The 23,063-nt window shown below is 37.7% G+C and overlaps 2 protein-coding genes across 6 annotated transcripts in view; one reads left to right on the forward strand and one right to left on the reverse strand.

The window, feature by feature from the left end:
• The window catches only part of LOC111518927 (zinc finger protein 626-like), a 146,929-nt gene that overhangs the window by 12,432 nt on the left and 111,434 nt on the right, over nt 1-23,063 (forward strand). For all 5 annotated transcript variants that reach the window (XM_047009912.1, XM_023177139.2, XM_047009914.1 and 2 more), the window contains 2 exons: nt 10,845-11,127; nt 11,188-11,526. In XM_047009912.1, coding sequence (XP_046865868.1) covers nt 10,845-11,127; nt 11,188-11,526 — 622 coding nt within the window. The remainder of the gene's footprint in view (nt 1-10,844; nt 11,128-11,187; nt 11,527-23,063) is intronic.
• On the reverse strand, nt 18,179-22,015 carry LOC124459976. The gene is made up of 2 exons (XM_047009911.1): nt 19,479-22,015; nt 18,179-19,363 (listed from the first exon to the last, which is right to left on the reverse strand). The coding sequence occupies exons 1-2, from the start codon at nt 21,450-21,452 to the stop codon at nt 19,328-19,330; spliced, it is 2,010 nt and encodes a 669-aa protein (XP_046865867.1). The 5' UTR covers nt 21,453-22,015; the 3' UTR covers nt 18,179-19,327.

Below are 23,063 nucleotides of genomic sequence, written 5' to 3' on the forward strand. Positions count from 1 at the left end.
CAGAGTGTTGCGTATATATGTTAAATCTTAGAATCTAGGTCGCGACAATTGTTCTTTAAAATACCTATTATAATGACCCAGTTTTCAGGGCTGAAAAATTGGCCACTTGACATCGACCTGTTCTTATATTCTTTCCACAGGGTGTAGATGAATATTTGTTTGGTTTAAACAATACTTCACATATGCTGCTTTATGACTCATTTTTGTTTTATGTTCTTGTTTCGTTTTGGCAACAAATTTAATAGCATTTCTATAGTTTTATAAGACTAAAAAATAATTTTTTTAATTAATTTTCTTCTTTGTGCAATCTGGCCATTTATTTCTTGTAATTCGTAGAAAAATGTAAAATTTGACAAAATGGCAGACTTTTAGGCATTCTTTAATTGTCCGATAAGTAATTTTATTTTACCATTATAATTCCGATGCATTAAATGGATGATAGAAGATCCAAAATTAATTTATTTTAACTTAACTTATTTAAAATTCTATAGTATGGACTAAAAAGCCCTAAGTTTCGGCAGAAATTGAAAAAAGTGTAGGAATCTGTACGCTAAAGGTGAAGATGATGATGATCTAATCTTCACCTTTAGCGTCACAATTTATATTGTGATTAAACAATCCACTGCCTTCGTCATATTGCGGCCATTGTCGGGTGTAACTGTATACAATTGATCCTTATCGATATTGAAATCCTGTTACACATTTTTAATTGCTATTTCGAAATTTGCTGCATTGTGCTTCTTGGCATAAGTTAAGTTATGGCAAAACTCTGCATGTCTTGCCTAGTTGCCGAATCAATTTTTAGTGACACCATTCGGCCAGACACCACTAATTCGGTTATTTCTGCCTTTAAAACTTCATATTTGGCGCTTACACAATCCATTACGTTCATTGAAAATTTGTAACCAGAGGGCCGGGAAGAGCTGCGACCGCGTGAAAGTTTGTATACCCTTGCAAGTTTTTTGTTACTCTTTCCTCACCTGTAGCCGTAAAAGTGGAAAAACGTTTTAACGCAAGGACGACCTACCCACCATCTTAGCTTAGCAAATAACGAAGTTATTTATCAAAGTCATGGTTTACCACCGATCATTCCTATGGGAGCTATATGATATAGTCACCCGATCTTGATCAAATTCGGCACAGTCATTAACAGATATATAGAACTGTCAAATGTTTAATTTGAAAGCAATCGCATCATAAGTATCGAAGTTATTGAGAAAAGTCACTGTTTTCGCCCAATCGTTCCTATGGGAGCTTTATGATATAGTCACGCGATCTTGATCATTTGGCATAGTCGCTTATATGAGTAATTAACTCACATATATTAAATTTCACTACAATAGCTCAAAATAAGTTATTGAGAAAAGTCACTGTTCGTGATTTTGTCGTTTGTATGGGAGCTATATGATATAGTGGTCCGATCTGAATCCGAGATATACAACCTGTGCACTATATACAAGCCTACATACAAAATTTCAGCTCTGTAGCTCTTATGGTCTAGGAGGAGTTTGCGCTGATCCAGACGGACGGACAGACGGACGGACAGACGGACAGACGGACGGACAGACGGACGGACAGACGGACGGATAGACGGACATGGCTATTTGAACTCGTCTCGTCATGCTGATACTTTATATATATATACTTTATATGATCGGAGATGCTTTCTTTTATACGTTGCACACTTCTGAGCAAAATTAATATACCATTTTTGCAAGGGTATAAAAATGAATAAATAAAAAATCTACTGATGATAGAACTTGGCGGTTCTTGAAATAGCCATACAACAACCTGCTCACCTTTTGTGCTGCCTATGATTAAAAATCTTATAAATTAGTAAGCTAAAACCCAGTTTTGATTAACTTCAAAAAGGTCTAAATCTAGACCAACACCAAAAAACGGAAGGCACGCCGTATGACACATGTTGCAAACCCTCTCTTTTTTGAATATAGTACAATATAAGGTTAAGCCGAAGTAATTTACATTAATTCTGACGGCGCCTAAGGGTATGCACATAACAAAGGTGGTATCTGCAACTATATATAGACGTAGTCGTTTCAACGCTCAGTACGAACAAGTGGCCCATCTGACACCAGGCCCGGGCCTGTTACGAATGACCATAAGTAAAGTTAGTGTTACAATGGTAAGGGTAGAGGCGTATTATATATATAAACATAAATTAAACTAAACAAATAGAAAATATTAAATGTAATAAGATAATAGGTTACATATAAAAAGAAAACAGGATAGTTTAAAATGAAGAGTCAATATCACCATTTAAAAGTTTGTAAAGAAAAGTTACACCAAGCATAATTCTACGATTAGTTAAAGAAGGAAGGTTAATTAACTGAAGTCGACTAGAATAAGATGGAAGGTGTACAGTTGGATCCCAGCGCAAATCACGAAAGGCAAAGGGTAAAACTGTGGCGTCAAAAACGTCAGGTTTTAACCAAGTCTCAGTAAAGACAATTAGGTCAAAATCAAAAGACAGACTATCTACAAAGAGTTTAGTAAGTTTGGTATTAAGGCCTCTGCCATGTCTGATAGCCGACAGAGAAGGAAGTTGTTAGTTTTTTGATAGAGTAGAAGAAGGAAGGAATAGATAACAAAGGAGTGGGAATAGATGAAGAAGAAAGAGGAATAGATGGTGAAGGAATCCTTGTTTGGCCCCGTGTCTTCCTTTTTCTGGATGTAAACTCCTTCACAATTAAGCTTTTCGGCCAGAAGCTAGAACTGCAGATACAGTCAAAGAACTCAATTGGAACACTGATTTTAAAAGATGAAATTTCTTTAGAATATGAAAATTTAAACATTTCTATAGATATATTGGAGACATTCAGTTTAGCCCGAATGTGGGACATGACATCATCCGATGTAGCATCAGGGAGAAGTCTCGAAACAGAAATGTGTTTTTTAGGTGGTACTCCCACCAATGGTTTCGGCATTGCAGGTATTGCATCAGCTACCGCATTAATTGTAGCATCAGTTGCAACAAGTGGCACTCTGGCATTACTATTACTAGGATCCCTGTCGGCAAAATCCATGGGTATAGATTCTTACCCAGACAAAATGGAGACTACGGACATCATCTGCGGAATCGGAACCGATATAGATGTGAAAATCGGAAAACGTAAGGACAAATCAGAAGTCTGTTCTCCCGTCTTCTTACTCTTTCGAGACTCAGTCAGTAGAGTTAAACTACTAAACTGAGACTCGACAGCTTTAAACTGTTGCGAGAGCTTAAGAAAACTGGCGGACAGTCTCAACAGGTTATCCTTTGTTTGCCGCATGAAAAATTCCATTTCATCGTCCACGATCCGTCATGACTCACATCTCCATTTGAGACCCTTTTTTTGATCTAAAAGATCCTTTACCCTGCATGTAAAGCCGGCGCACTTAACATGTACTGTAGTTTTACACAACCAACAGTAAATAAAACTATTCAGGGATGGGGCGGGCTGCAAACAATTTTTAACCGAACAGACAGGCATTATGAGTTAATTAGATGAATTAGTAACCAAACAAATAAAAATGAGATATGTATTGGTATTAAAATATATAATATATAACTCACTCTGAGGTCCAGAAATAATAAGAAAGCGAGATATTGAGGGTGCACAAGGGTTAAAAGATAAAGAGAGCACTATAGAGTCTAAATTACAGACACACAACAGACTGCAGTATGAGCGTAAATAACGGCGACGAGTGAAACGAAAATGAAAAAAGTTAAAGAGCGCGAGCGCGGGAGCTAGAAATCACAATAACAAAAACACTGCAACAAGAACTCAAAGAAATTGCAAAACAACAACAAATGAGCGTTGCTTGTGATTTGCAAGAAAGTAAGTAAGTAAGTAGGCCTACCCGATGAGACGCAATCCATCTTATTGAGTGGGTTGGCTATTGCGTTGCACAACTGCTTGCGTTTAGGATTTACCAGGCAAAATCCCCAGTGCGTATGTCTGGCGTTATAGTCCCCTGCTGCAATGAAGCGATATCCGAGTGTGTTAAAGAAATCGGTAAATTGATTTTCCGAGATTGAGAAGCGTGGTGGGCAGTACAGGGCGACCAATGTAGTGTTGCCGCAGCTGGTTTGGACGGTTATAGCAGTTGCTTGTAGGTGCTGTGTTTCAAATCTGTTGAGGAACGAGTGTTTTTTACGGTTTTTGATTAGGATACCGGTCCCGCCATGAGCTTTTCCGTCTGGATGGTTTGTTGCGTAGAAGGTATATTTTGGTATTTGAAAATTATTTTTTGATGTTAAATGTGTTTCCGAAATCAGCAAAACGTCGATTTCACTTGAGTCTAGGAATAATTGCAGTTCATTTTTGTGCTTGGAAATGCCGTTAGCATTCCAAAGACATAGACGTAGGGAAGCCATTATTTATTATTGATAAGCTTCTGGATAAGCTGGTTTTGATTTCGCATTAGTTTCTGCATGCAGTTTTGCATGAGTGTCACAAAAGTGGTCATGTTTTGATTAAGTGAGATCAATAGGGCCTCTAAACCAGGGCCTGGCAGAATCTGTAAATGGTGAAGCGGCGGGGTCTCTTACGCCGGCTCCGTCTGTCCAGTACGGAGCACGCTAGCAAAGGATACACTAGGGCTGGTTGTAGTAGGATGATCTAACAGCCTTGGCGACGAATACCCTTGGTGTAGTTTTAGAGGCGTTGAAGGTGACCTTTGGCCCAGATGGGGGTCTGCGCCCGTTTAGGTGTGATTTAAGATCCTTAAAGAAACGACATCCTCTGTAGTTGGCCGTGTGGTTCCCTCCACAGTTACTGCATAGTCTTAGTGCGACGTTATTTCTGTGTTTGGTGCAAATGCCATCTTTATGATGTTCGCCACAGCCAACACACACTAAGATTGCAATTGTTAGATGTGTGGTTGTATTCCTGGCAGTTTGTACACTGCGGTGGTTGGTATCTGTTATGGGGCTCCTCTACGGTGATTCTTCAGTGCAATAAGAGCTGAAGGCTACAAGCTTGAAAATCAGAGCGCTGCAGTTGGTTTCACGGATGTACAAAGGGGCTAGCCGATTTAACTTTTTCTACAGCGCCGGCTTGACCGCCTTGCTGATTGGCAAGAATTTAGGAGTGTTAGTCGTTCATTTGGTTTGGTTATTTTTGGCGTATTGCCACTTTATTTTATTTTGCGGGCTTAACTTCCGCTTAGTTATTTCAATATATCTATCCATTCCAGTTTGGACAGAAGGCGTTGAGTTTATTGTTGTGGCTGACTCTGGGCGACCTGGCGTTGACGGCTTGAGGCAGGTCAATACTTCGGCAGACGTTGCAGTAGTTGCTGTCAACGAGCTGATAGTGCTGGTCGGGGCAATCGGTGACCCAGTTATCAATATTGATGGAGAAGCACATTGCTCTCTCCACGGTTAATCGCTGTTTTTCTCAGAGTGGCTTGCATTTTCGATGTTATTGCTTACGGTAGCATTCAGTGAGGTCGGCGACACCACCGAAAAGTACTCGTTGTTGCGTTTGACCGAGTGTCGACGCTTACGTTGTTGTTGTACAATTTGTTCTTGTAGCTTTTGCTGGTGGGGATCGAGAGAGATTGGGCCCGAATTGGTAAACATGGCTTTTTAAAAAATTACGCAGTTGCAACTTTGTATTTATTGCTATTAGAACAAACTAATAGCAATATGATTGTAAATGGGTGTCAACTGAGAGCCCTACCAAATTTTTTGCAAATGCGGTTTTTTTTTTACACTCAAATTTGCGGCGTGCATTAAAAATACGTCTGCACGCGGCGGCGGTAGAGTCAACACCAATCAATTTTACCATTGTCACCTACTAAAACCCACTTCTGAGAGTGTTGGTTGTAAATCACATTACCCAGTAGAAGAATGTAAATTGAGAAGCTGTCAGGAAGGCTTCGGCGGGGAGTACGGCTTACGGGAACAATAGAAATGCCAGACTCGTACGTTTAGGTAGATAATTAATAAAAGTTTATTAATTAATTGAGACTTAACAATAAAATGACGTTTGCAAACCGATGCCGTTGGACTCGTTCGTGATGGCAATTCGTTACCACCGATCTTAGGAGCTTATTCGTTCGCAACCTTTCTCGTCCATAATATAATTTCCATTTTAGTTTAATAACTTTTTTTTTTGTACACTAAAGCAAAATGGTTTCGTTTATATAAGTGCATACAAAATACATACATACAGTCGACGGCATAAGTATTTTGACAAAAGTTGTTACTTTCTTTAGGGATTTGTGTTGAAGAAATTGAGTAGTTAACGGTTCTTATTTTATAAGAAATGCATAAAACAGTTAATAATAAAGCAGAATGAACAATTTTTCCTTTATTGTTTTTCGTTAGCTGATGAGAGGAGGACAAAAGTATTTTGACATTCTCAGTATTTAGTTTTTATTAGGCTGCTCAAGAGTAAACAATTATCAATAAAATAAAAAATAAATTTTACTTATTTGTTTTGCGACATTATGGGTAAAGCAAATGAATTAAGTGACATGGTCAAGTGTGAAATGGTGGAGAAGTATAACTCTGGTATTTCTGTAGAAAATATTAGTAACTTATACAATGTTTCTCGCCAAACTGTTTATTATCAAAAAAACAAGTTTAAAAAACACCAATCCGTCAAAAACCTGCCGCGAAGTGGTAGACCTCGCAAGACAACTGAGACGGCGGATCGTTATATTCTGCGTAAATTTAAAGAAAACCATTTAGAGATGCCCAAAACAGTTGCCCAGGAGCTCGCTGATACGACCGATTTTATAATTAGGTCAATTAGGGAAGGTCAACTCGTAGGCGCCTCAAGGAAGGCCAGAGATATTCCCCAGATTACTGCCAGGAACAAAGTGAAACGTCTCGAATTTGCCAAAAAAATATAATGCTAAGCCCGAATCGTTTTGGCGTCAAGTCTTTTGGAGCGATGAAAGCTCCTTTAGCTTCCACTGTTTCAAAAAAGTTTATGTGAGAATGCCAAAAATCACACATCAAAAAAGAAGACCGATTTGTGAAAAAGTTACCCATTGGGGTGGGTCAGTTATGTTTTGGGGATGCGTTGCTTATAACGGCATAGGAGATTTGGTTTCCGTCGATGGAAACATGACGAAAGATAAATATTCGACCGTCATTAAAGATCATGCTTTGCCTTCAGGGGATAAACTTATTGGAGAGTCCTTTGTTTTCCAGTAGGACAATGCGCCATGCCATGAGGCAAAAATTATAAGTTTTTTTTTAATGAAAATTAAGTAAATGTGCTGGATTGGCCACCGTAAAGTCCTGATGTGAACATTATTGAAAACCTATCGGCTTATATTAAGCGACAACGTTGTGCTGATCTCAAAAGAACACGACAGGACACTATTTCTGAGGTTGGAGAGCTCTGGAGACACATTTCGTTGGATTATATCTGTAACTTACAAGATTCGGTCCCGAGACGTCTACAAAAAGTAATGAATGCTAAAGGAGGGTATATTTTTTATTAAACATAGGAAACAATACGTTGACGCGTAAAATTTTATTAATTTTTGTTATTTTGGACATTTGTCAAAATACTTTTGTCACCATGCATTTTGCTACTTCGAATTTTTTGATTATTAATTTTTATTTTAGGAATTCTTTTTTGAGTTAAATAAACTGCGGATATTCATATCTTTTCACCAAAATTATTTCATTTCTTTTTTATGGTCTTTTAAAATAAACTTTAACATATTCTCTGAAAATTTGTATGTATGTATGTATAGGTTCAGTTTATTTAAAACAGTACAGCAGGGATGCTTATGAAACATATACTTACATATGTACTTATTTACTTGCTGCACTTTGCAACAAGTGTGTCTGTGGCACACTTCACATGGAACTTTAATCCTAACCGTTTGCGTGGGTTGTGTGAGAAAAGACGTGCTGAAATTTTACCATTCAAATAGGGTTCCTATGTCAGATGGTTTCATTGACTTTTTTAACGATATTTTTGGAATATAACGAACAAGAAAATAAAATTAAAATGAATTTTGCAACTTAATGCTCATATATCACTTTTAAACCACATTCACTGACAATCTCAAAATACCAGCTGTCGAAAACCATGTAGAAACGGGGATGCATTCGTGTTTTAATTAAGGTCCCCTACTTTACTTTGTAGATCGACTGTGTAATCACTAACAAGGAGAACTTCAGGTATGCGAATCATCGACTTTGATGAATTTCAAATATGTTGTAGAATAAATTGTCTTTTCAGGTTGTGTAAAATATTTTGGCTTATTATTCTATAATATAATTCTATAATTCTATAATAATATAATTCTATATAATAGTAAACCGCGCTTAGAACTACAGCTTCGGTGACTTGCAGATAAAACGCCGAAAAGACATCAAGCAGCTTATAGGTCTATTAATGAAATTTAATTGTATACAATTTGTATGCCTATACAAAAAATAAATGTGGTTTAAATATGATAAATAAAAATTTCTTCACATTTGTTATATATTGTTGTCATATAAATCATAAAAACATGAAAGTAAACAATTTTTGTACACTATGAACATGTTGTAAAAGCTGCATTTGGGCAAATACCAACTTCAAATCAATGTTGGGAAGTTTTGCATCCGCTTGTTAATAATTTAAACCTGCAAAAAAATGTATTTTTAAATTTTGAAGACCAAATGTATCTATAATATGTCCAATAATTGTTTGCAAAATGAAAAAAGTTACACAAGTTTAACTTCAACAGCGAAAAATCAACAAGGAGTGCTTTTTGTAGAACACATTTTTATAAACTTTTATTAACATAGGTATAAACTATAGGTATGTAAAAAAAAGCCACACAAGTTTAATAGACATACTGTATGTATATTAAATTGTTTTTACATGCCTTACATGACAAAATCTAGCTAGTATAGTCTTAGACAAAATCGGGTTTATGTAATTTGTGGGGGCGGAAGTAGGCGCGGCGACAATTTGAACTCGATCACTGTACATACTACACGAGTCTACCTACCAAATTTGGTGTCTATACCTCTTATACTTTTTAGGTAAATATAGAAAAGGGCGGGCCCTTTTACGCAGCCTTAAACGAGGGCATTGTATATTTAACCCCCCATAAATACCTTCCAACAATCTTTGGCAATTAAATCGGCAAAACAAAATTTAATGTAATCCTGCCATATAAACAAAATCTCAAAAGAATAGCAGGAGCAGCAGTGCGTTGAACCAGGGGTTCGCCAAATTTAGACCGGATTTCTACCCTTTAGGCCGCTGATTCATATACGTGAAGTTCCCTTGTAAAATTATTATATTATAATTATAATATTATTATATATTTGTTTAGGAAACAGGGAACCCCATAAGGATTTGTAAAGTTGTATGGTATTCTTTAATGATGTGAAACTTAAGACGTAAAATTAGTCTATGTAAGATTGCGTCAGGATCGATTTTTTGCTGAGTTAAGTTTTTACGTGCAGTGTACAAAGCACTGCTGCACATTATTGAATCCAAATAGTCTGCACTCTTGCACAAACAGTCACACTAACGTCTGGTTCAAAAGAAATTTAGAGAAACCTCTAGCACCTCTGAGCCGGAACAAAAGGCTGCTCACTGTTTCCCAAACCATAGTTTAATCATAGTTAAAAAATGAAGTAAGTAAGTCGACTGGCCGACTTGGGTATACCATACACCAGGTGAAACAACTATTTAAAATTTCGAAAACCAAATGTATGTCTATCAAATTGTTTTAACATGCCTCATACCAAATGCTATCTCGCTCACTCTACAAACACACGAACACTCTAGCGCCGCCACCAGCCAACGGGCAATTCTGCCCTTATGGATCGCCTAGCAAAATACGTTCATACAAAGTATGCGCATGTTTCTAGTCCGATTTTAGTAAAATTTGGTAGTTTGATAGAAATAGATAAGATTAATTACTCTGCCAAATTTAATTGCGATTGTCAAAAAATTGCACGAGCCAATCGGTTTTTTTTAAATTATGGAGGCGTAAGTGGGCGTTGCAACACATTAAAATATTTATTCTGCGCGCATACTAAGCCAGTATACATACTAAATTTGGTGACTTTAGCCTTGTTAGTTTTCAAGAAAATCAGTTTTGTTTAATTTGCGGGGCGGATATGGGCGTGACAAAATTTTTAAATAGTCAATATCTGCGCGTCCATTAGGCTAGTTTACATACCAAATTTAATGTCGGTAGCTTACATAGTTTTTAAGAAAATCTGTTTTATGTAAGTTCGGGGCGGAAGGGCGTGTCAAAAAGTTGGAACACTTATTTTCTGCGCGTTAACTAAACGAGTATATAAACCAAATTTGATGTCTCTATCTGTTATACTTTTTAAGGAAAACAGTTTTATGTAAATTCTGGGGGCGTAAGGGGGCGTTGTTAAAAATTAACTCTATACATTTACATACCACACAAGTCTACATACCAAATTTGGTGGCTCTAGCTCTTCTAGTCTCCGAGATCTGCGTGTTCATACAGACGGACGGACGGACGGACAGACGGACATGGCTAATCGACTTGGTTGTTGGTCCTGATCAAGAGTATATATCCTTTATGGGGTCGGAGAAGCTTCCTTCTGCCTGAGTTAAGTGTACATATTTGACAATATTGTGATTTTTTAAAAAAATATTTCGCTTTTCAAGGGTGCTTTTAGCATTTTTGAACTTTTGAGTTTGTTTGTCATTTGTAGAACGAGTAATAAGCATTTCGTTCTATAATGAAATTGTACATATTTGTCTGTAGTTTGCTGGCGCATCATTCCTGTGATAAAGATTTTCTTAAGGGAGAAAATTTTAAAAATAATTTTCCCTCATCATTATCATAATCATTCATAAGAGACATTTTTGTTTCAGATAAGATATCGTTTTGGGCTATATGATGAAATATCAAACTATTACGGGAAGCAAGTACGGCATTGCAATTGGATAAGATTTTTAAGACTTTCTACAATTTATGACTCAAATGTGAATCTTATTTGTACGAAGTTTAATGGAGATCCTTTATATGAAGTAGTAAAGACAATTTTGGCCTATCAGGAAGTCATAGTATACTATATACCAGAGAGTCCACAAGAAAATATATTTTCAGGTCTGCACTTAAAATTAAATAGACAAGCAATTAATAGCATTTTACAAGGTAACACATGTTTTCAGGATTACAATAATACACTATAAGACTTTGCAAATGTTTTTTCAGATAATCCATTGGACCTTTCCTTATCCCTGATGCATTCCATTCCGAATGTGCAAATTTCTTCATCCGCTAGTGAAGATGAACAAAAGTCAATAATAAGCGATTCTTCTGGCTCCTTACTATCACTGAACGATTCCTTCGAATTTAAGGCATCATTACTCGACCAACTAAACCATACCGTTTTTGAAAACTGTAAACCATTAAATGCACCTAAAATAAGGAAATACCAAGAAGTAAAAAAGCGGGTAGCTCGAAATGAAAGAGCGATGCTTCCTTGTAACATCTGCAAAAAAAGTTTTGATCGTCCAAGTCTTTTAAAAAGACATACAAGAACGCATACGGGTAAATAAAAAAAATTTTATCCTTTAATTTTAATATTTTTTAGACTAAAAATTTAAATTTTTGTATGCATTAACATCAATAAAATATTTCTCAACTAACCAAGGATAAGGATAATAGGATAAGGTAGTATCCTACCTAATATTGGTCAATTATCATACTACCACGTGTGTGAGTACCATGTAGGTCTTTATTATACATTTGCAAAAAGGGTATATTAATTATCTTAGAAGTATATATATACTTATGCGCAAATATATATATATATATATATATATCCGTCCGCCCTCAGACCGTTACCGTTAACCGCTTTTTTCGCTTCATGTAGTTTGAATTTCTAACTACTTTTACCGATCCGGTTAACGGTAACGGTCTGAGGGCGGACGGATGGATATGGCTATATGACCACGCCTCAGCGTGCTGATCAAGAATATATATATATATTGAATATATTTTTTTTTAAAAGCTTCTGCTCTCTGACGTGACGGTCGTGTTTCTGCATAGCTCCCGAGTTTTTATTAATATTTATTGTTTTCTCTCAGTTTTTAATTGTGCTTAGTTTGTTTACGCTTTCACTGGTGTTGTTTGCTTGACACCCTTGTGTTTTATTTCCATAATTCGCCAAATTAAATAGTTTAAACAGTTTTTCTGTTTCGTGATTAGTGTTTGGTGCATTTAATTTTTTTTTTCTTTTTATTTTTTTCTCTCTCGTCATTGCTTCTGCAGTTGCTCCCCTCATCGCCCCCATCATACCATCAGTGCTAGTGGCTTTGTTGTTCTATCTGCTTTGTGCTTGTGCTCAGCTTCTCTCCCGCGTAATCACTTTTGTAAGGCCGCCTCTCAAAGCTCGGCTTATAACTGTTCTTGCACTCTCTCTTGTGCTGTGCACTCTAGCTGTTCTCTTTGTTTTATTTGTAATTATTGATTTCTTATCGATAATTATCTTTGTGCTGTGTATTTAAATTTTTCTATTTATTCTTATATATATAAATTTATTTATTTTTTTTTGCCTTGTGTTTCTTTTGGCTTTATAATGGCTTGTTGTCTACCTACTTGCAAGCATTCTGACGGTTTTGATGATCAGTATAGAGCAATATCTTGTTGGCTTTGCGATAATCTTATTCACTTAAAATGTGCTGGCCTCAATGGCCGCGATTACGACAAATTTTCTGGTTTCTCTGTGTCTAAGCCTGAGCTTGGCTTAATGCGCTGGACTTGCCCATCTTGTGCCAGCCAGCAGCTTGATTTTAGACGTATGTATAGGGATCTTCGTTTAAAGTTTCTTTCTTTAAACAAACTGGCCAAACAGCTGTCAAACGAGTGTGACTCTAGCGTTCAATTATTGTCGCAATTCAAATTTGTTCCACCTTCTGAGAAATTGCACAAGAAATGTACCCTTGAGTTGCCTCGTAAGCAGTCGCCAGCTCTCTCTATTACTTCCTCTCCGATTTTACTTTCGCCTACACCATCTTCTTGTCCCTCTTTATGCTCTTCTTTTCAGATTGAAGTACCCATTACAAGCCCTGGTGTACCTCATTCTATCCCTCACGGGAACTCTGATCAATCACAGGATCATGCTAGCTCTCAATGACTTGCGGATCCCAATGCTCCTCCGCCTCCACTAACAGTAGTGCCTCATCGCAAATAATTATTTATCTCTAGGCTTGCTCCTGATACTTCTGAGTCGTCTGTGGCAGCTTACATTAGTAATATATGCCCTGCTAAAGTTTTAATTCAAAAGTTTAAGTTTTCTAGTCCACGCGAAATCTCCTCTTTTAAAATTACAGTACCCAATGAGTATTTCTCAGCTATGGTTGACACTAATTTCTGGCCAGAGGGCCTAGTTGTACACGAGTTTGCGCCCAATAAGCGCTCCCGTCCGTTGCCTGTCCACCTTCCTAATTTATCTTCTGCTTCAAAAAACTAATAACGTCTAGTCTTTGCATTCATTATCAAAATGTAAGAGGACTTCTTACCAAGCTCTCGAACCTGTTCTGTGATAGCCAAACCTTTTCGGCTGACATATTAGCTTTCTCTGAAACTTGGCTTAACTCCTCTGTTTTGGATAATGAAATTCTTTCTAATAACTTTATTTCTTATAGGCTTGATCGTGTTGGTCGTCGTGGCGGTGGAGTACTCATTGCTGTTAACTCGAATCTATGTTCAAGTGTTATGCCGATTGATCTGCCCTTAGGTGTTGAGTTTATTTGCGTCGAAATTACATGTTCCAACTTTAGCTTATATATTTCTTGTTCATATATTCCTCCAGCTTCTGATATAACGACCTATATGCATCATGCTGATGCTTTGCAAACTATTTTTAATCGTCTTAAAGATCGCGATTTCCTTATAGTTTTAGGTGATTTCAACTTGCCTAATATTTCTTGGCTTGTTGATGATAATCTATCTTTCTTAATTCCTTCATCTCAACATGTTTTTCTTGATAGCCTACTTGAATGTCCGCTATATCAGTTGAATTCTTTCCTTAACTCTTCTAAAAGAATCCTTGATCTTGTTTTTGTCTCTGATCCCACTGTTAGTGCTGTATCCCGAACACAGCCCCTAGTGAAACCTGAAGATCCCTATCACCCTACCACAATAATAATACCATCGCAAATTCTCGTCGTAGATGTTTTCGTAAAACAAATTTCAATCTTCTTAATAGCCTTATTTTCTCTTTTGATTGGTCATTTCTATTTGAGTGCTGCGATATAGATCGTGCAGTGAAGTTTTTCTACTCTGCTCTTAATTCTCTAATTGATAAATGCGTTCCTTATGTGAATGTCTCTACCGTCTCCAGCGCGCCAGTCTGGTTCACACGTAGGCTCTCTAATCTCCGTAACATTAAATCGAGATATTTTAAAAGATTTAAAAAAAGTGGTTCGCGACTTGACTATTGAAACACTCAATGCTACAATAATTATATCGTTCGCTGTAAGGTTGAATTTTATAAGAACCCCAAAAGATTTTATAACTTTGTTAATTCCAAAAGACGCTCTAATGTACTACCCTCCACCTTCAGACTTAATGACCAGACTGCTAATAATGATTCAGATATTGCAGATCTGTTTGCTAAATTCTTTCAGTCGACTTATTCTACTACTGTTTCGGAACCCACACCCTATCCCTTTTCAATCCCACATTTAAATTGTATGTTTTTTCCTAGTATTACTGAAGACTGTATTATCTCTAGCTTGTCATCTATGACGTCTTCCTTCGTTCCCGGTCCTGATAATATACCTTGTTGCATCCTTAAAATGTGTTCGAATTCCCTATCTAAGCCTTTATCTCGGTTATTCTTTATATCGAGTGAGACTTGTACCTTTACCGATATTTGGAAGGAGTCTTTTATTAGTCCGCTTTTTAAAAAGGGTAGCAAATCGGATGTTTCTAACTACCGTGGCATTGCCAAACTTTCGGCAATACAAAAGCTGTTTGAGAAAATTATTACGTCTTCCCTTCAACACCTATCCAGATCCACTATTTCTCCTTGTCAGCATGGATTCATGAAAGGTCGTTCGTCGCTTACTAACCTTTTAGAATTGACTACCCTTGTACACCATGGCTTCCGTAAAAAGTGTCAAACTGATGTTATTTATACTGACTTTAGTAAGGCTTTCGATACGGTTGATCATTCTATGCTTCTCGCGAAACTTAACATATTGGGTTTTTCCCTAAAACTGTTGGCTTGGTTAAAGTCGTATCTTATTGGCAGAACCCAAAAGGTGTCTTTTCGTTCCTCGATATCTAAAACTGTTCGAGTTACGTCAGGAGTACCCCAAGGCAGTCATCTGGGCCCCCTGTTATTTACACTGTTTATAAATGATTTGCCTTTGGCCTTGGCTCATTCACGCGTGCTCATGTTTGCGGATGACGTCAAGATTTGTTATTCCTATAATGATCCTTCTTTCCAACAGTACTTGCAATCAGATCTCGATGCGTTCTGTGATTGGTGCCACGTTAATAAATTACACCTTAATGCCTCTAAGTGTTCTTTTATGACTTTCAGTCGTTTGTCTCCGTTCCTAGCTCATTACTCTGTTAAGTCTGTTCTGTTAGATTGTGTACCATCGTTCAAAGACTTAGGCGTGATGTTTGACCCAAAACTTTCATTTAATGTTCATATTTCTTCTATTGTCAATAGAGCATGCAGCCTTCTTGGCTTCATTAAACGTTGGGCCAAAGAATTTGATGATCCCTATGTAACAAAGGTTTTATACACTTCGCTAGTTCGCCCTACTCTAGAATATTGCTCGCCAGTGTGGAATCCGCAATATGATGTTCACCAGCGTAGTATTGAATCGGTACAGAAGCAATTCCTTAAGTTTGCGTTACGCGGTCTTAATTGGGACCCGAGTCTTCGCCTACCTTCTTATTCTAGCAGACTTCTTCTTATTAATCTTCCTTCACTTTACAACCGTAGGCTCGTTTTTGGCATTCTCTTTCTCCATAAACTAGTCAACGGCGAAGTCATTTCTACTAATTTACTAGATACGCTATATTTTTGTGTTCCCTCACGTCGGACCAGAAACTTTTTTCCTATTCACCTTAGTAGATGTCTTGCTAACTACTCTCTTCATGAACCTTTTCGTGTTCTTTGCCAATCTTTTAACAACCTTTCTTACTTAATTTCTCCTCATCTTTCTGTCACTTCTCTTCGCGCTATACTTTTTAATCATCTACAGCGAAACCAATAATAAGATTCTGGACTTGGATTGGCTGCAACTCATCCCTGACCACATTGGCTGTGAATCGGGGCATAGCTGGCACCTTATGCAAATAAAACACCTCCACCGGGTCGGGGATGTTTAGTTGTGTATATAGCTAAGCTATATTTTTCTAATAAATTACTAACTGTCTTTAGCTTAAGCTTTTTCGTCGACTGCTGTATTAGTTGACGTAAATAAATAAATAAATAAATAAATATATTGTAGGGTAGAGGGCCCAGTTGTGAATCAGGCCCAGTTGTGATATTCTCAAATATTTTTGAAATGCCGTATTGAATGACAGTTTGAGCCCTGTAAATCATGTTCGTTAGACATTCTGAAGTTTTTGGACAGACACCAACGTTTATAAAAGAATTGTATACACGCGTAACAAAAATAATGTTGAAAATCGTCCGAAAAAGTTATTTTGATTTTTTTCAAAGTACCAATATTTTGTAAAATTGACAGTGAAAAGGTGAGTGTAATGCATCAAAAAATTGTATTTGCCGTATATTTTGTGATTCTATATAGATTTATGTGATTATGTGGTGTCTTTAAAATATATATATGTGGGGTTTCATTTAACGATATAATTATAGTCTAGGGGGTTTACATGAAAATACGACTTTATAGAGATTACACTATGTGAAATGACAATCGACGTTTGGCTCTGCTCATCTTTGGCGTCCGTCTATGACGCTTCGACTTTTCGCGCCCGACTTTGGCGCTCGACTTTAAGTGTCCGACTTTGACACACGACTTTTAGCACCCGTCTATGGTACTCGACTTGACCTTGCATCCGACTATGACGCAAGACCTCAAAACACGTCCGTCTTGTTTGACGCGCAAAAACCAACTCTCCTCGTCGTCATCTCTCTATCGTTCGTCATCCCTCTTTGATCGTGCCTTCTCACACGCTCACGTCTTCTCTCTTGATCGTTGTCTCGTCTTCGTCTCTCGTGTACAGTGGGATTGATACACTTCGCAAATGCACATCCCACATTCGGCCATTCTGATTACGCATTCGACCCGAATGCTGGGTCATCTTCTTCATCGTCTCGGTTTGGGCTCCAGGGCTTCATGTACTCTGCACATGTGGACGTCACTTTAGGCCCTTCGCACTTGCCTACCTTTTCGACATCGTATGCGTTGTTGTGCTTCACCTTCTTAACTTGGTAGGGTCCAAAATATTTTGGTTTTAGTTTGAGACCACTGCCAAATTGCGTCCTCTTAATTGCAACCAGGTCGCCAACACTATAAGATCGAGCTTGCTTACGACGTAGGTTGTAGTACTTCTTGTTTTCGTCTTGGATCTTGGAGATGTGTGCCTTCGCCTTGGCACGGAGCTCGCTTCTTTCGTCTGTAAATATTGCCTTCGTCTCTTGGTCGATAAGATCTCTCAGTTTATGGTCATCGTTGGTCCTCATCTTTACACCAGTTAGTAACTCAAATGGAGAAGTGCCAATACTTCTGGTGTACGTCGAATTGATAGCCTGCTGAACTTTGCTAACATGTCGATACCACTTCGTCGGATCATCAACGCTCAACTTCGACAGAACAGGAATGATGATCGCATTTAAACGTTCGACTTGGCCGTTTACTCTCGGAAGTGCTGTAGTCGTCTTAACGTGTTTGATACCCTCGTTGTCGCAGTACTTCAGAAAATCTTGGGATGTAAAGGCGGAACCCCGGTCCGAGATAATAAACGTAGGGTTGCCAAAAATCGTGCTTTGAATCGTCAGCTTCGTAATAACTTCATTGCTAGTCGTCGATTTGGTTGGGTATAACCAGCAGAACTTCGTAAATGCATCTATGACTGCCAGAATATGCTTATAGTTTTTGTGAGTAGACTAGAAAATCAATATGGTAAGTTAAAAGTGAAATATCATCTTTCTGAAGCGGATGCAACAAGCCTTCTTGCTTGCCAACTTTACGGCTACTGATATTACAAGGAATACAGCATTCGATATATTTTTGGATTTTTTCCTCGAGATGCGGTATAAAGTATTCTCTGCAAATCAGGTCTTTCGTCTTCTTTGCCCCGAAATGTCCTCTGTTATGTGCCTGACCAATAATCTGCTTCTGCATCGCGTTTGGGACAACAATTAAATCAACGTCATTGACTAATTTGTACAGGATATCGGCTTTCAGAAAATAATCATCATAAGTTTTCGAATTGTCTTTCAGAACTTCTATGATGGCTCTTATTTTCTCATCTTGTGACTGTGCCTTCTTTATGCCAACGCTGATTCCATAGTCGTTAATTTGCATAATTGGATATCTGCTGAGGGCGTCGACATGTCTCATACGGGTACCTGAACGGTGTAAAACGTCAAAATCGTATTCTTGAAGAAAAAGTACCCAACGAGCTACCCTGGTACAAAGGCTCTTCTTCTCCAGCGTCTTTGTAAATGCGTCGCAATCCGTGATTAGCTTAAAATGCATGCCCAAAAGATAAACTCTAAACTTTTCTAACGCTGTTATGACTGCGAGAATCTTTAATTCGTAGCTGCTATACTTTCGCTGTGCGTCTGTGGTTTTTCGACTCATACAGTATGCGGGATGGAGTTCACCGTCTTCTGGATATCTTTGTAGTAAAACTGCTCCAAAGCCTTCAATGGATGCATCAGTATGGACTTCAGATTGGTACGACTAGTCAGAGTCGGTCAGAGTCTTCGGTATACACGCATAGTTTGGAATAAACTTTCTCAAATAACCCGTCAAACCTAAGAAACTTTGAACTTGCTTTACGGTTTGAGGCATTTTAAACTTTGCAACAGCCTCAATTTTATCTGTAGATGGATATATCTTCTTATTCTCGACAATGTGCCCCAAAAATTGTATTCCTTTCTTTAAAAAATGACACTTCTTCAGGTTTAACTCTAAACCATACTCTTCGCAGGTTACGATTACCTCTTTTAGATTCTTAACAGCTTCCTCTTCATCTCTGGCCAAGATGATAACATCGTCTACGTATGGCAGCGCAATGCCTCTCTTGGATAAATGTCGAAATATTGCATTTACATGTCTTTGGAATACTCCAGGTGAATTAGTAAATCCAAACGGAACCCTCTTGAATTGGTACTGACCACAGTGGGTCACAAACGACGTATACTTTCGACTAGATTCTGCAACTGCCACATGAAAGAATCCGTTCTTCAAATCAATGGTACTAAAAATCGTAGCGTCTTGCAAACGATCCAACTGATCCTCGATGAGCGGCAATGGATAATGGTCACGCACACATACCTTGTTTATTTTACGAAAATCGACACATAGCCGGTAGGAATCGTCATGCTTCTTCACAAGTACCACCGGACTTGTGTATTCGGACGTTGACTCTTCAATTATGCCTTCAGCCAACCATTCTTCGACTTTCTCGTTCATGAACTCTGCCTCTTTAAATGCAAGTCTACGGGGTCGCGCAAATATCGGACTGTCATCGTTTAAAATTATTCGCATTTCTACATTTGTTGTCTTTGTTGCTACCGGTTGATAATTAGATATCAAATCGAATACCTCTTTTTTAGCACTTGTGCTTGCACATTCGTCTATATTAAGTTCATCTTTATTATTCGCGACATAAATTTTTAGAATTTTTATTTCATCACTTTCTTTTTCGAACTTTTCTACTCTTACACCATTTCGGCTAAAAATAATGTCAGCTTGCAAACATAATTCCTCGCCTATGATCATTTCGACATCTAACAATCTAATCGGAACTACATGAAAATCTAACACGAACGATTGGTCGTCAATCAAAATGGAATTCACGAAGTGTCCAATTGGTTTTATCTTATTTGATTCTCCGCCACCGAATCCAATTAGAAACCCGTCAAAGCTACTCAACTCGGGTTGTTTCAAACGTTTATACAAATCTTCGCGAATGATACAAAATTTACTTCCGGTGTCGAACAATGCTTTACACTCAATATTGTCAATTTTAATAACTTTACAGGTTATTTCTTCTTTCGACGTTAAATTTCTTGTGTTCGGTTCAATTTTACCGTTCATTTCTCTTTTATTACAATTTTTAGCTATATGACCAAATTCATTACATTTGTAGCACTTTCTACCTTTCCCTTTATCATCACAATCTTTTGAGTAATGTCCTTTATCGCCACAGTTGTAACACACAACATCGTCTTTATTATAAGTTTTCATCATTTTGTTTTTCACTCTTGCACTGTTCTCATCGTTTTTGTATTTACCATTCTTACTTTCTTTTTCACTCATTATTTTATACTGCTTTAATTTCTCTTTAAACTCAATCAAATTTTTCGCACCATATAAAATCGACTTATTCTCACTTTTTTCATCAATGCCGTCAATTAAATATTCTATTAATGAATCGTCTTTAATTTGTCCACGTGAAGCTACATCTTTCATTCTGTAAAAATACTCATAAACGCACTCATTGTTTTTACGCTTCATTTTCATCAGTTGCTCATGTATGTCTTTACTACTCACGCACGATTTGAATTCACTCAAAAGTGCTTTTTCGAGGGAGTTCCATGAATTTATTCCTCTCTCACTCAAGACAAACAGTTTCGCGATACCTTTTAACGCCTTCTTCGCGAACAGAAACTTCTGGAAATCGTTCCAACACATCAACGTTGCTTGCTCATTGAATTCGTTAATCCAAACTTCTACTGCAATAGTGTTAGTGCCGTCAAAAATACGAATGTTCTCTTCCACGTCGCGAAAACTAATGGCAAAACGCGGCGTCATCATTCTATCTCTCTCTTCGTTTATTCTTCTGTACTCATCGTTGTTGTTCTCGCTTGCTCTCTCGTGCGGTATGTTCCTCAAATTATTCTCTGTTGCTACGTTCCTCTCTGTAGCTACCGACTCATGATCTGTCTCGTCGTCTATTTCATCATCTACTTCGTCGTCTAATTCGTCTTCGTCTTGTGATGCCAACAAATTGTTCATCTTCAAATTCGTGAAAATATGCAATGCAAGGTCGTCGACACTGTACTTGATTCCCAATACATTGCAAATCGAAACAAGATCACCGTTCGTCAAATTTCGTCGTACATATTCCGCTTTTGCTTTGTATTTTGCCTTCGCTTCATCGTAATCGAAACCAGAAAATTCTCGAATTCTTTTGCGGTTATTTCTATCTCCCTCGCTCTCATAGATAAATTTATGCAATGCTCTGATACCGTCTACTTTACCCGTTTTCAGAGTACCACTTATTAAATCATTTAGACACGACATAGTTAATGTTTTAATTTCACCATTAGCAGAGCAGGACCGACTTAACACAACACGATTGTTAAAGAAAAAAAATCACTTTTTTTTTCACTCTTCTCCCGCACGAACGCACAAAAAATGTATGTGGGGTGTTCTCTTGTATCCCGCACTCTTTCTATCACGACAAAATATGTGGGGAAAACTCTTTGTAACCGGATGAGCGCCACTCTTACTCGAATCTATCCCGGACGAGCACCCAAAATATGTGGGGTTTTATTTAACGATATAATTATAGTCTAGGGGGTTTACATGAAAATACGACTTTATAGAGATTACACTATGTGAAATGACAATCGACGTTTGGTTCGGCTCAACTTTGGCGTCCGTCTATGACGCTTCGACTTTTCGCGGCCGACTTTGGCGTTCGACTTTAAGTGTCCGACTTTGACACACGACTTTTAGCACCCGTCTATGGTACTCGACTTGACCTTGCATCCGACTATGACGCAAGACCTCAAAACACTTCCGTCTTGTTTGACGCGCAAAAACCAACTCTCCTCGTCGTCATCTCTCTATCGTTCGTCATCCCTCTTTGATGGTGCCTTCTCACACGCTCACGTCTTCTCTCTTGATCGTTGTCTCGTCTTCGTCTCTCGTATACAGTGGGATTGATACACTTCGCAAATGCACATCCCACATACATATAAACTATAAACTATGAAAAATCCCGTTTATGACTCTGCTGGGGTGCCAACTCGATCAATTGCAATGTATGCAAGCGTCCAGTTCATTTGAGGTGCGCTAGTTATTTCACAAGCGAGAACTGCGAAAGTGACATGGACGACGAGGAATAAAAATCATTGTCAGTTATGGCCATTGGAGGCCATTTTCTTTTGTGTTTTTCATTGTTTTTGCCATTGAATGCCTTCATTATAAATAAACCATTAAAACACAACAATTGGTGTCACATATTTTCTTATTTTCAGTGACTCAAAAACTGACTGTGACTTATAACTGGGCCATTTTTTTTCGGCCTAAAAAAAGTTATCCAGATTAAATTTGTTCTAAAATTTTTTGAGTAACTCAAATAAACATACTTTCTTTGGAAAAAAGTTGCGCTTGGGTAATATTTAAATGTTAAACTTCTTAATTTTTCATTTCACTGAACTGAGAAAAAATTTTTTAGGTTTTTCAAAACCCGAATCATAATTGGGCCTTCTCCCCTACTATATTCAAAAAAGATAGGGTTTACAACATGTGTCATACGGCGTGCCTTCCGTTTTTTGGTGTTTGTCTAGATCTAGACCTTTTTCAAGTTAATCAAAACTGGGTTTTAGCTAACTAATTTATAAGATTCTTTAATCATATGCAGCACAAAAGTTGAGCAGGTTGTTGTATGGATATTTCAAGAACCACCAAGTGCTATCATCAGTAGACTTTTTATTTATTCATTTTTATACCCTTGCAAAAATGGTATATTGATTTTGCTCAGAAGTGTGCAACGCATAGAAGGATCAGCACGACGATACGAACGGTCAGACGGACATGGCTATTTAAACTCCTCTCGTCGTGCTGATCAAGAATATATGTACATACTTTATAGAGTCGGAGATGCGATTCACACTTGTGACCAAA

This window comes from Drosophila willistoni (assembly GCF_018902025.1).
Source record: "Drosophila willistoni isolate 14030-0811.24 chromosome 2L unlocalized genomic scaffold, UCI_dwil_1.1 Seg168, whole genome shotgun sequence".
Lineage (NCBI taxonomy): Eukaryota > Metazoa > Arthropoda > Insecta > Diptera > Drosophilidae > Drosophila > Drosophila willistoni.